The sequence below is a fragment of the Protomyctophum bolini genome (genome assembly GCF_963924005.1).
Source record: "Protomyctophum bolini genome assembly, chromosome: 20".
Classification (NCBI taxonomy): Eukaryota; Metazoa; Chordata; class Actinopteri; order Myctophiformes; family Myctophidae; genus Protomyctophum; species Protomyctophum bolini.
In genome coordinates, this window is record NC_137881.1 from 19,132,639 (window position 1) to 19,147,562 (window position 14,924).

The 14,924-nt window shown below is 43.2% G+C and overlaps 1 protein-coding gene across 1 annotated transcript in view; it reads right to left on the reverse strand.

Moving 5' to 3' along the window:
* Positions 1 to 4,856: 4,856 nt before the first annotated feature.
* Positions 4,857 to 14,924, reverse strand: part of rbm46 (RNA binding motif protein 46) — a gene marked incomplete at both ends in the record, with an annotated part of 39,041 nt that continues 28,973 nt past the window's right edge. Inside the window, one exon of the mRNA XM_080792253.1 lies at positions 4,857 to 5,110. Within this exon, the coding sequence (XP_080648379.1) occupies positions 4,857 to 5,110 (254 nt within the window). The remainder of the gene's footprint in view (positions 5,111 to 14,924) is intronic.

Here is a 14,924-nt window from a genome sequence, read left to right on the forward strand (position 1 = left end):
TTAATATATCGTCTCCGTCTGGTGGAAACCACACACAGATGAGCCATTCCAACTCTTCACACGCTTTCCTAATCTTTTCCTGAAAGTTTTTTGAAAATGCATGTTTTCCCCAAGTTCGTTCTATCTATCTATCCATCTATCCATCCATCCAGAGATTAATAGAATTAACATAATAACAACTTGGCAATTGCCCCCCTTTCTCACTGACGATGTTCTGTTTCTGACAACGCACTGACAATGTACTGAACTGTTCTGTTTCTGACAACGCACTGACAATGTACTGAACTGTTCTGTTTCTGACAACGCACTGACAATGTACTGAACTGTTCTGTTTCTGATAACGCACTGACAATGTACTGAACTGTTCTGTTTCTGACAACGCACTGACAATGTACTGAACTGTTCTGTTTCTGACAACGCACTGACAATGTACTGAACTGTTCTGTTTCTGACAACGCACTGACAATGTACTGAACTGTTCTGTTTCTGACAACGCACTGACAATATACTGAGTCGCCAATGGCACATCTGTATGTAACACTGTTACTTTTCTGGATTTAAATTCAAACACAGCAAAAGTAGGCATTTCAAAACGTAGGCATTCCAAACGTCCCCGTCCGTTGCAATCCAATTTGCCTGCTAGTGCCAAGATCGTGTTCAACTTCTGTGCGACCTCTCCTTCTTCAATATACTGCTTAGTTTCCTCCAGCGACTCCATTATGCAAAACATCCCTCACTCGTGCTCATGGCCTGAACTCAATTGTCTCTCTCTGGAAGTAAATAGCGTCTCAGACATGAGAGAGAGAGAAAGAGAGAGAACAGACAAACTGGTTATTATGTCACAGACAATGGATTTGAGAAATCTATCCGTTTGCAAACGTACTCGTCAAGTTTGCAAACCGACAACCACATCAGTAGCCTTGTGGTTAGTGTGTCCGACTGTCCATCCTGAGACTGGGAGGGCCGGGGTTCGATGGACCCAGTGCCTCCCTGCTTGGCCTCAGGTTGGACTGGGGGTAAGTCCCTGGGACATACTAGTGTCATGTCAAGCTGCCTCAAGCTAAGGAAACAGGAGATAGGCTCCTGCCCAAATGGGCCTCATGGCTCGCCAAGGCTTACTTACTGACTGGTGGGTTAGTCAGTTTGAGATAAGCTGCACATTTTCGTGAGAGAAATAAGCAACCAGGTCTATGAAGACAAGCCAAAATAATCTTTGTCAAAATTGCTTAATATTTGGAATATTTTGACCCATACATACACCAATGTTGTATGAGGGTCCTTGCCACAACATATTTTACAAAGTTAGGATTGCATTTCCATTGTTCCAGAGTTCTTTGTTCCCCGTACGCTCTCTGACGACTGTTATTGCTGCTACAGTGTCTGAGGTGCCAGAACACAACAATGTACTATACTGTGGTACACCACACTGTTCATTTAAAAGTTCCCAAAAGTTATCAAAACCTGTGTGTGTGTGCGTCTCTCTAATCTCTCTCCCTCATACTTGGTAAAGATAAAACTGCATAAGCCTCATGCATATTAGAAAAACAAAGCATCAGAAGAGGACAAGCATCGACAGATGTTACGAGAACCCCACCTCTCCCTTCCCTTCACCTCCAGGAGGAATCTGTTGGTTTTCTATAAGGAACCCAACAAAGAAGCAGAATGAAAACCCAACATAATCTCTCTCTCTCTCTCTCTCTTCTGCCTCTCCTCCATTTTGTCCCCGAGGCCTGAGGCGGCGGTATATGACGGGAGGAAGAAGGGCCGAACGAGACGGAAAGAATGGAACAATGGCCACGACGGAGCTGGCGGCGAAGGAAGACGAGGAGGAGTACTACTCTTTGCAGATTCTCATCTTCATCCCCTCTCCCGCCTCGCCGTTCTATCCCCCCCCCCCTCGTCAAAGGAACCACAGTGAGGAGGCGTCTACAGACAGCCGAGTGACAGCTCGTGGATAACGTACAGTCAAGTTCTCTCTTTCTGTCAATTCTCTCTCTCTCTCTCTCTCTCTCTCTCTCTCTCATTCCTTCCGCTCTCTGCACTCGATGTACACCCCAGGGAGTTTACACACAAAATACATCGATGATGGCTCAGGGGATGAAGAGGAAAGAGTCTAGCGATCGGAAACAGTTCTTGGCTGGCTTTGTGCCAAAGTGCGTGGGTTGAGTTAGTGTGGTTTGTGTGCGTTTGTCGGGGGGTGGGGGGGAACACGAGGCAGAGATGACATGCTGCAGGGTGCCACGTGTGATCAGCGTACTGGAACAGTGTGTGTGTGTGTGTGTGTGTTTTGACAGCTAATTTTTTTTTCGTTTTGGTCATTGTCTTTTGAATAGAACTTCCTTTTTAGTCATTTTAGTGACCTGAAATGTAGAGTTTTAGTTTAGTATTAGTCGACTGAATCTACAGTTGATTTTGTCGACTTAAAGCACATCGTGGTGGACCTCAATGGTGTTACACTTGGTTGCATGCTGAAAATAGACTATCTACAAGCTCACAACATGTCGCAGCACGACCCTCGTTGACCCACCTTTTTTTTATTTGTTGAGGAAATTGACAGTACATTTAGTCATAGTTTTAGTCATCGTAGCTTGGTTTTTATTTAGTTGTCGTCATTGAAAAAAGGTGGTCAACGAGCATTTCTTTGTCAAAGTTTTAGCCGATCGAATTAACACCGGCAGCAACACAGACATGTGTAGGGAGGAATTGATTGGCATAACTAAATACATTAAGAATAATTGGATATACTCTAAAAGAGAAAAGAAATGAAAGGAATATGCTTAAGATTTCCTGAAATTTGCACGGCAGCTCATTGGTAATGGTTGTCATAGTCTACACAGCAGGGCTCCCCAATTAGTTTCCTCCAACACCAAGCTGTGTCATGTCATGTGTGTCAGTCCAGAACCAGCCCCTTAATTAGAACGGGGTTTGGAATATTGTTGGGCATGATTTTGGCAGTGTGCTTGAGGAGTCCCTACATCTCTCACACTCACATCCAACCTGTGTGTGCGTTTGCGAATGTGTGTGCATGCATGTGTAGCCCTCTCTTTTACACACACACACACACACGCGCGCGCGCGCGCTCTCTCTCTCTCTCTCTTTCAACCTTTAATTTAAAGTTTGTGCAGTTGTCAAGTTGCTACATCAAGCTGTCAACTCATTAGTAGTTAGGATGGACAATTCTCACGCTTCATTTAATACAGCCTCACTAGAAAGCACTGCGCGCATAACACACACACACACACACACACACACACGCAGCAACTCACCACTACAACTCGTCACCACTGGTAGTATGTGATTAGTCGACACAGGTGTGTGTGTGTGTGTGTGTGTGTGTGTGTGTGTGTGTGTGTGTGCAAAATAACTCTCTCTCTCCCCAAGTCATTGGTCATCAACACTACAGTTACTTCAGAGCCATGGCCAGCAGCTACAGTTACTTCAGAACCATGGACAGCAGCTACATTTACTTCAGAACCATGGACAGCAGCTACAGTTACTTCAGCAACATGGACAGCAGCTACAGTTACTTCAGCAACATGGACAGCAACTACAGTTACTTCACTCTGAAGCCTCTCTCTCTCTATTCAAATTGCCAAGAGGGTCGGTCACGAACGAGGTCTACCAACAGAAGAGCCACATGCGTGTAGCCACAGATGCACTGTTGCTCCAATCCACACCAAACTTGGCACAAACACTCTTCAGGGAGCCGCCATGTGTGCGGGGCTCTGATCTGATTCTGGTAGGCGGATACGTTTATTTTAATCATAATTGAGGAAAAAGTTGAAGTCGTATCGCCCAGGCCAAATTTTAAAAACCAAAAGCATTTTGCAGAGCTTCGTTCCACGAGCTTGTACTGCTGCTATTCTTTTTAAATATTTTTGAAAAAGTCTCGAACATGTGAGAACTATTGATTTAGCCAGTGTTTTTGGTGAAAAACTGCCAACTGCCAATAACTACAGAACGGAACATCGTTGGTGACACACGTTTTCCCCTGATGAAAGTAGCTCACTCTCGTCTTTCCTTTGAGACATTTGTCTCTACATGGTCATAGAACAAAAATATATACATATTAAAGAATGCTCTGAGTAGACTATGGCTGGAGTAGACTATGTAGAAACTCTGGCATTTAAAAACAGTAGGCACAATGTTCAATGCTGCGGTCAATGCAATTCATCACTGTGATGAATTGGGCCACTCAGACCCTCTCCCTGGAATAACTTTATGAGGTGTCGTGGCGAGAGCTCTTCTGATCTTTACATTCTGAAAGCATTCACGGCCACTTTATCAACTTGTCATATGAAATGATAACTCCGCAACCACAATGATGGATTATATTATTGACCAATGCAACAACACAGCTCTGGGGGCCCGTTTTAACCCATTAAAGACCCGAGGCTGATTATCCTATATTTATTGTTTCATCATGCTTGTATTGTCATTTGTTTGAGTTGCATAAGAGAAGCTTGTTTACGGCTCTAGGGCCTCCGGTTTGACCTGAATTAGGCTACGGACCCCTATTTAATGGAATTTCTTATATAATGGGTCATTTTGGTCTGTGTCCCACATGAACAGAACAATGCCCGCAAGTAAATGATCAATGGTGTGTGTGTGTGTGTGTGTGTGTGTGTGTGTGTGTGTGTGCGCGTGTGTCTATGTGAGTGCGCATGCGTAGTTGTACCAGTGAAATGGGACATTCTGCATACCGTCTACTTTCGGGTACTTTAATTACATTTTGATAGCTACTACTTTTGTACTTTCGAGTACCTTTCGAATAACGGACTTCATACTTTCACTTAGTCAAAACTCTGAGCACTTTTTCCCCCCACCACCGATCACATGCGCGCGTGTCTTACCGGTCAGTAGAAGGCAGACTGCGTAGGGAAGTTGCAGTGTCTCGGGGCAGCGGGAGGGATCTGAGGGGGCTGAGGGACAGGGGAGAGGCAGGCGATGGGCCGCCGGGACCCCCCGAACATCAGCAAACCCGGACCACCGCTACCACCGCCGCCAGAGGAGCAGGAGGAGGAGTTGACCGGTGTAGAAGACACGAGTGGTGGAGAGAGAGGACCAGGTGAACCCGCTGCACTGGCACCGCCGCTGAGAAAGGAACATTCTGGGGAAAACAGAGAGAGAGGATTATTATTATTAATAGCTGCAGTTTTTTTTCAAACTAAATGATTAACTATAACACAACTTTTGCTGGGGAATTCTTCAAAATAAAAGGCGCTAGAGTGCCAGCAGATACGGCAGATTTTACTCTGAAAAGCCCAGCCTTCTAGAATAAAGAGTATATTCGTGTGTAGAGGTTGAGAAAAAATAAATTGTCGGGCCACGCGGGTGGCACAATCGGTAGTGCTGTCGCCTCACAGCTAACAGGTTTTGGGTTCGATTCCCGCAGGGGACGCTGTGGGCGCTGGCGGCGTGTTCTCTCCTCCGCGTCATCAGTGCCCATACTCGAGGTGGGGTTGGCGAAAGGGCCTTTCTGTGTGGAGTTTGCATGTTCTCCCCGTGTGCCCTAGGGTACGTACCCTCACAAAAAAGATGCAGTAATCCTGGTATCTAAACTACCTCCCCCTGGCCAGCCGGGTCGCCTGATGGAGGGGAAAGGAACTGGTCGGAATAACGTGTTCCTTCCACACGCTACGTCCGGCCGCTGAAACTCCCCCCTGTCAGGTGAAAAGAAGCAGCTTGGACTCCTCATGCATAGAAGGAAGCATGAGGTCAGTCCGCTGCCCCCACAGGTTGGCAGAGAAAGTGTAGCGCCCAGAATTATATTAGATAATTGACACTGGGTAAAAAAAGAAAAACTAAATAGAATAAATTGCCAGTTTCATGGTTAAAAAAAGAGTGTTACTGTAAATGTACGATTTAAAGGGATAGTTCAGATTTTTTGAACTTAAGTTGTATGAAATACTTGCCATTAATATAGTGGTTACAACTGTATTAATTGATTGCCCGAGTCCTGTGGTGGGAGTTCTGCTCTGGTTTTAGTGAATACTAAGTAGTTCTGGTCCTTTTGTGGGGGGCACTGGGGGCCACGCAGTAAAAGTAAAGTAATCCACAAAACTAACGTCATTTGTATTGTTGACCTATTTCTAAAATATTAGTGCAACTTTCGTTCTTTTTTTACCCCTCTATCACACAGAACTATGTTTTTTGTGTCCATATCACTACGCCCAATTTTTTTTTCCATGTGATAGAGGAATCAAAGTTGAACGAAAGTCGCGCTAATATTTTAGAAATAAGTCAACAATACAAATTATGTTCGTTTTGTTGATTAATTTACTCTTACTGCGTGGCCCCAGCGCCCCCCACAAAATGACGAGAACTACTTAGTATTCACTAAAACCAGAGCAGAACTCCCACCACGGGACTCGGGCAATCAATTAATACAGTTGCTACCACTATATTAATGGCAAGTATTTCATACAACTTAAGTTAAAAAAATCTGAACTATCCCTTTAAGCCAGGAAGCGTGCATCGACTTTAATGTATTTTTTTTGCAATTTACTGCATTAACAGAATTTGTGCCAAAGCCTGAATGTTTTCAGTAAACATATTTATGCGACAATTCCTAGTCACGTCACGTTTCATGTCATATTTCTGGGGAATTCTAATCTAAATGCAATGACAGCAACAACAACACCTGCAGTACGGCCAACACAACGGCCGGCCAACTGCTGCTATGCCCATGACCTAGAAGGCTGCAAGACAGAACCACTGATTGTTCAGACACGACTTTACTCCAGCTTTGCTTTAAATCCACACAATGCCCTTCACCACGGTCTGCAGACCAGAGACAACGCCTGCGAACCGCACAGGACGATATCATCCCGAGAAGACGTCAACCAATACACCTTCTAGCCGAATCCAATCTTTCCCTTGCTCTTCTTTTCTCTCTTGCCCTGTCCCAGCCTTACGAAGCCTGACGACTGGAGAGCGGCGGCAGATTTGGACCGTCGGATATATCACCCGCTGCATACAAAGGCCTTTTCATCGAACTGCAGAGACACTTTGACTTTTAACGCCATTGTTAGTTCTTTGATTTTCTATAATCTGTAGCTAATTAAGCACTTTTGTTTTTGCTTTGTTTTTTCAGAAGAGGTCAGAAACCTTTTATCTCCATAATTATGCTTTGTGTTTCATTGGTAAATTAATTCCCTCCCCTTCTTGGTGGCATTGAAAGTAGCAGATCTACAAGCTCGAGGCGCGGCACGAAGAGCTTGTAGATCTGCTACTTTCCCCAAAACTGGGGCAGGTCTTCATGAATCCTATTGGACGGTCAGAATGTTACAGCAACATTTTGTCATATTGCACCCGTCCCACCCGTCCCGTACACATGGCCAGATGTTCAAAAGAACACACAGGAAAGGCTTATGTTTAACTGCTTCTCATCTTCATATTTTATGGACACTTTTCAAAGAAAACTGTTCCAGTGAGAGAGAGAGAGAAAGAGAGAGAGAGAGAGAGAGAGAGAGAGAGAGAAAGAGAGAGAGAGAGAGAGAGCGAGAGAGAGAGAGAGAGAGAGAGCACACTCGGGAAAAGCAACACACACACACACACACACACACACACACACACACACACACACACACACACACACACACACACACACACACACACACACACACACACACACACACACACACACACACACACACACACACATGCAGTTTCAGAATGCTTCGCTGGTCCACCGCAGCAGTTTTAATTAGCAGAATATCAGAGACCTTTTTGAGATACCAGAGAGAGTGGACTGGACTTCAAGGGAAGAGTGGTGGTCTGATTTGTAGACCCCCCCCTCCCCCCGGAGGGCATATACATACATCTGGACCATCTGGCCTGTGTTCTTTAATCATGTATAGTAGCTAGCTACAGTAGTAGTAAAGCCCTCCCTGAACTTGCAGATGAACTTTGTTTGTCAGTATGGGCTCTCTCTCTCTCTCTCTGCGTGCATGCGCATGGCATGTGTTCTTTAATCATGTATAGTAGGGGTGCCCAGAAGATAGATCGCGATCTACCAGTAGAGAGAAAGAGAGAGAGAGAGTCTCTCTCTCTCTCTGCATGCGCGTGGCCTCTGTTCTTTAATCATGTATAGTAGCTAGCTACAGTAGTAGTAAAGCCCTCCCTGAAATTGCAGCTTCACTTTGTCCTTTGTCTGTTAGTATGGGGTCTCTCTCTCTCTCTCTCTCTCTCTCTCTCTCTCTCTCTCTCTCCCTGCATGCGCGTGGCCAGGCCCACATGAGCATCTAAAGGACTTTGCTCGAGGCACGTCCCACTGGGAGGAGACCTCGGGGCAGACCAAGGCGCAGTTGGAGGAAACACATTGACTCACTGGCCTTGGAACGTCTCGGGATCCCCCAGGAGGAAGTCACTAATGTTGCCCTGGAGAGGGAAGTGGAGCTCTCTGGTGGAGCTGTTGCCCCCGCGACCAGACTACGGATAAGCGGTTGAAGAGGGATGGATGGATGTTTTGTCGTTATTTTAGTGTTACACAACGACTCAAATAACTGCCCATTACGTTTAGTCATATGGTTTTATAGTAGGAATTTGGAGCAATCATTTTCGTTTCTATAGCCCATATATCAACACACACCATGAAGTCTCAAATCCATACATGGAGGCCCAGACAGTCAAGGCCGTGACGGTTTCACTGAAGCCCTCGGGAGTCTGGAGCCGTCAGTGAGAGACATTAGTGTGCCATGCTTATTGTGCGTATTGCATATAGTAATTTTCTTATTGCTGCCTTCCTTGACCCCTCTTATTGCTGCTTGTCTGCATGAGTCAAGGCACATGTCTAAACAAGTCCCATGGCTTTTGGCCAAACAAGGCATGAGTCGTGCCTGTCCGAAGTGCCTGTTATCGCTGCTATGCATGCAAACTTTCACATACAAACTTTGCTCAGATAATGGTCCATAGACTGTGTGTAGAACATTTCACGCAGATTGCTCAAAAACCCTGGCAGAAAGTGTTTTTCAAATTGCTCAAAATGGACTAAAATCTGAGGGTGGAGCTTTCAGCAGATTGCACCACACCTGGTTTCAGCAGTGTTTGGCATAATCCTCTCAAAAACCATGTGGGAGCACCGTGGGAAAAGGTCCGAATTCCCGTGGGGGCGAGACGAAGAAAGCGGTCTACGGTACACAGTATATCTGAGAATGACAGTGTTCCATATGCATTTCTTTGAAAAAATGAGGGGCGTTATGTCCAGCTTTTAGTGTGTGGAAAACAAACTGTCCTAATACTAAACATTAAATTCCACTGACAATGAATGTACAATTTTGAGTGTTTGTGTAAGGACAAACATTTGCATGACAAACATTGAAGACGAAAATGGGGAGGACGCAAATTCTAATTGGCCCGGAATGAAATGATGTATGATGATGAGAGCGCCCCTCACTTCACAGGGGTGTTTTACTCGTGTGTGTGGGGGGTCCCTGGCCAAATACATATAATGTTGGGGGTCCTTGACATGGAAAAAGTTTGAGCAGCACTGACATAGAAACATAGGTTTTTCAGAAAATTGTTAGGATTTGTAGAATCGGCCTCAGGTCTTTAATGGGCTAACCGCTTAAATTATATAAGAACCCAGCACCTCCAAGCGCCATAACCACATAAATGATATACGGTATACGTGAATAATAATATGTTGACTGGGGTCCCTCGGGTCTGGTGTGCTCTTTTTGAAGCTCTACGACGAATCCCGTTTCTGCGCTGCAAATAGCCGATCTGCAAGGTCACCGCCACGCATAAGCAACACAACGCATTCAGAGCTTTTGGCACTCCAGAGTACGAACGGTAGGGTTCAAGTGGTTAACACATTAACCCATTTTGGTCGGGAACCCGTTTTGGTGTTAACATTACGTTATGCTTTAGCTATTGAAAAATAGCAGATCTACAAGCTCATAGCTCAAGCTCGAGCTTGTCGGTCTGCTATTTTTGAAAAATCGAAGAGCGACTGACATAGAAGACATTTTTAGAATCTGATCTCAGGTCAGAATGAAAACTGTCAGGATGTAGAAGACATTTTTAGAATCTGATCTCAGGTCAGAATGGCTTAAGGGTGGTCACGGCCTGAAAAGGTAGAGAACAACTTTATTATAGCACCAACACCTTCTAAGTAGTGCCTCGTCCCCATTCATTTAAATATATCCAACTCTAAAATCTAAAACGACACGGGACGCTTTCCCCGTTTCGGTCGGTTAAAATGCAACTCAAGACAGTGATTAACACAAAAATGAAGAATAAAAACTTTTGGATTGTTGCTCGACTTAAATGAGGCTGCACGGTGCCCAAGGGTGCGCAATGGCAGAACAGTAGGAACGCTCTCAGCACCTCTGTTGAATAATTTCCCACTGTAATGCATGGCTTGGAACCAGTTCAGCCGGTTAATAAGCGTTTATTTTTTTTTGCTACAGCCACGGTTGCAATGTGGGAAATGGTGCGGGGTGTTAAGTTGTGCTCTCGGCGATGCTCTGAATTCTGTTTTAACGGGACGCGTCACAACACTGCTAAATGCCCAAAAGACAAGAGAGCGCTCCGGTGCCCTTGGAATGAATTTACAAACACAATGCCACCCATGAAATGAGAACTGACTGGGGGTGTTGAAGAAATCAGACATGTTTATGCAAATTGGGGGAAATGAAACTGCTGTTGCAATGTGAGCTCTGCGTGTTATGGAAATTAAAATAGACAGAAAGAAAACAACTTCAAATAAACTACAAAGTATACCTAGTTTATAAAAACTCCATTTTGACTTTTAAATCCAATTCAATCCATAACATTGAAGTCAGAGCTGAGCTGTGGACCTCTTCTTTGGCAGTAAAATACACTACATCATTGCTGTTGGGCAGAGACCTCTTACCTCCAAATTAGTTTTCTTTTCCGTAAATTAACGTCGTAATTGATCACACTACAGTGTGACACACAATCGTCAAAAGTAGCAGATACACAAGCTCGAAATGTGGTGCCAAAGCAATGCATTTTGAGCTTGTAGATCTGCTACTTTTGCTATTTTTCCTCCTAGTATATACAGGTTTAATGTTTGTTTTTAGTTCAATGTTTGTTTTAAAAGCGCCATTGACAATGAAGGTTACATTAAATTGGTAAATTGTGCATTTATATAGCGCCTTTATCCAAGGCTCTTTACATAGATTTTGCATTACATTCACCCTATTAACAATACAGATAATTTAATGTTTGTCTTTAGTTCAATGTTTGTTTTAAAAATGCCATTGACAATGAAGGGAAAATGTTCATCATCTTGTCCCTAACACAAACATTAAATGCCATTAACAATAAAGATAATTTAATGTTTGTCTTTGGTTCAATGTTTGTTTTAAAAATGCCATTGACAATGAAGGGAACATTTTTGTCATCTTGTCCCTAACACAAACATTGGAAAGTAACATTTGAGGTTGAGGACACACGTATGACATTTCCACCCAACAGAGGCGATATGCATACTCCCTCCTGTGAAAGCTGATCTGAACTGTATAATTCATACGCTACTTAACTTACAGTACAAAATGTTTATTCATTGTGTGCTCCTGGGTTTCATATGGATGGGGACTTCATTAAACTGTGCAGACCTGCCAACCTTGGGATATTGGCCCCCCTGCAAATTTGGGGGTCCCGCATGCCTTTTTGGGGGAAGGGGGGGGGGGGGAATTATTATACTATATGGGCTACTTGCTCAGACCGAGTTAACATAGTCGATCAATACAAATATAAATGTAAATGTCAAACCACAAGTCTGTTCATCCCCAGTCACTACACATTCCATTAAAATAATCTAACGATTGAATGCAATTCAATTACAATTGTCAGCTTATTTAACTGCACATACAAAAGTATCCAATTTAGTCAGGGGATATTATCAGAATAATGTCAAATCTGGGAATACATTTCTTACCAAGAATGTTCTTCACCAATGTGTTTGTAAAGGTGTCTACTAACATATCCCACATATGGGATATGTAATGCATGTCATTGGTTTCTATTCAACCACCCTAGGGGCATTTTTGACAGTTGCTGAAAGTTGGGGTACCATACCATCAACAACCAATTATGGCAAAATGTTCTAAATTTCATCATGCTTTAAGTAGCATGTGACGTAACAAACTAGAGGGTTTTCATGATTCTGAATCCATTCCAAGCATTAGTTTTGCACGAAAAACACTGTTTCTTGTAACCCCTTTTGGTGTTTTAAACATTATGTTATAATTTAGCTATTCGTAGCACGCCGAGCTTGTAGATCTGTGGCGCAAATCATTGAATATATATTTCAGAGCGAACATTTTTAACTAAAATATTTGTTTCTGGGGGGTCCCTATTTTGAGATGGGGGTCCGTGGCCCAATAGAGATAATTCTGGGGGTCCTTGACATGAAAAAGGTTGAGCACCACTGACATAGAAACATAGGTTTTTCAGAAAAAAATTAGGATTTAGAAGCATTTTTTTAATCGACCTCAGTCCAAAATGGGTTAAGGAGTAGGATGACAATTTTTCTACCCCAAGCGAGTCTTCGTCAGGTATGATACCTGACAAATGTTGTCATCCAACTACTCCTAATAAAACTACCTCTGGGAGCTGCTAAACAGCCTGTTTATCATCTTTATGTTCAGCACCTGTAGGATTTATTTTGGAGATTTGCGTACTTTCTTTTGGATTCTACTTACAAAAGGCTCACGCGCGCACACACAAAACATAAAGCTAACGATAATGAAGACCTGAGGCCGATTCAACAAAAAGCTTTCTAAATCAGTTGTTGACACTGTGCTCACACTTTCAAGATTTTTCCAAGAAATTCTAAAACAGCAGATGCATGTCACAGCAGTATGTGACCCTAGCAGTGATTCTCAACCCGTTAAATTTCAAGGACATGCATTAGTCTACAAACCACCATTTAATGGCATTTGTTTTCTATCTCTGAGACCCTGATTTATATTTTAAAATCAATGTTAATTTAACTCTGAGAGTGTACAAATGGAACCAGGTCCATTTGGTTCCATTTGGGACGACCTTCGGGCATTCATACACATACACATACACACAATGGGAGAATAAGTCGATCAGACCGCTTTGCTTGGCCCAGTTGATGATGGGAAAATGATTAATTGATTCACTCGTATACCAAAATCTATTTATCTGTCAACTGTTCTATTTATTGACCAAAAAAAGCTTCTCAGGTTTTGATTAAAATGCAATTAATTCAGATTAATTAATTACAATGGCCTACTTAATTTACAAGAAGTATACATAATTAAAGAATGTAAAAATTTATATTTTGATCATCGTTTGCCGTTATATCTCCTATGGTACCACATCAACACAGCACGGACAGAATAGTTACGTTCTCATCAAATTGCTCAAATGCTGAATGAATAAATAATGCACCTCGACATGAAAAAAGGTTGAAAAAAACCACTGTGCAAATGAAGGACTGTACTGTGATTTTTACTGTGGCTTTTCATTCTAACCGAGGATCAATATTATGCTGAAGTACATAGATGCTGTCAGGAGCTCGCATTTTCCAGGCGACAAGTTGTAATTGCAAAGCTTTCGCTTTCACGCGTGCGATAGTCAGAACTCAGAAACAATTTACATGTCATGAAGATACAGAAACTGTTGGCCCTGTATCTTGCGTGGGCACAGTGTGTGTGCGTGTGTGCGCGCGCCACATTGCAGTTTCATGATGTAATTGCAAAGCTTTCACTTTCAGAGTCAGAAACAATTTAAATGAAGATACAGAAACGGTTGGCCCTGTATCTTGCGTGGGCACAGTTACTTGGACAGTATTATTAATATTTTGCCAAGAAGCAGTTGCTGGTTGGATTCCTTCTGACGGAACGTTCCGTCAGGAGCAGTTAAACATGCTAATGTGATTCTGTTGGCCTTAAAACGGTGAATCTCTTGTTGCACAGTGAATGATTGTACTGTATGCTAAAGTTTATTCTTTGAATATGATTATTTCGTATGGATGGGGACCAGCGGGAATGTGATACATTGGCAGGTGATATGCTACTGCCGGTGTGTGTGTGTGTGAGAGAGGAGGAATTTTATAATATGTGAGTGTTTACTTTTTCGTACATGTCAATGAAGTTAGTATACTAAAGCTAGAGAGATGCCCATGCCAGTGTGTGTGCGTGCTAGCGTGCGCACGCGAGTACAGTAGTGCATGTGTGAAGTATGCAGTTCCACTACTTAAGTGTGTCAGGCGGCGGTAAGTGAAGGACTGTACTGTGATTTTTACTGTGGCTTTTCATTCTAACCGAGGATCAATATTATGCTGCCAGAAGTACGTAGATGCTGTCAGAAGCTCGCATTCTCCAGGCGACAAGTTGTAATTGCAAAGCTTTCGCTTTCAGAGTCGATTTAAACATGTCATGAAGATACAGAAACTGTTGGCCCTGTATCTTGCGTGGGCACAGTTACTTGGACAGTATTATTAATATTTTGCCAAACAAAAAAAGTGTGTGTGTGTGTGTGTGTGTGTGTGTGTGTGTGTGTGTGTGTGTGTGTGTGTGTGTGTGTGTTAAATGCTAATGTGATTATGTTGGCCTTAAAACGGTGAATCTCTTGTTGCACAGTGAATGCTTGTACTGTATGCTAAAGCACCATTGTTTATTCTTTGAATAATTATTTTGTATGGATGGGGACCAGCAGGAATGTGATACATTGGCAGGTAATAGGGCTAGAAGAATCAAGAAATGAACTTGGCCCCGTGGCAACTTGGCAGACAAGTGGCAGTATTGCCGGTGTGTGTGCGTGTGTGTGTGTGTGTGTGTGTGTGTGTGTGTGTGTGTGTGTGTGTGTGTGCGCGCGTATGTGTGTGTGTGTGTGTGTGTGTGTGTGTGTGTGTGTGTGTGTGTGCGTGCGTGCGTGCGAGAGAGAGGAGGGAAAAAAACTTTTTTTTATAATGAGTG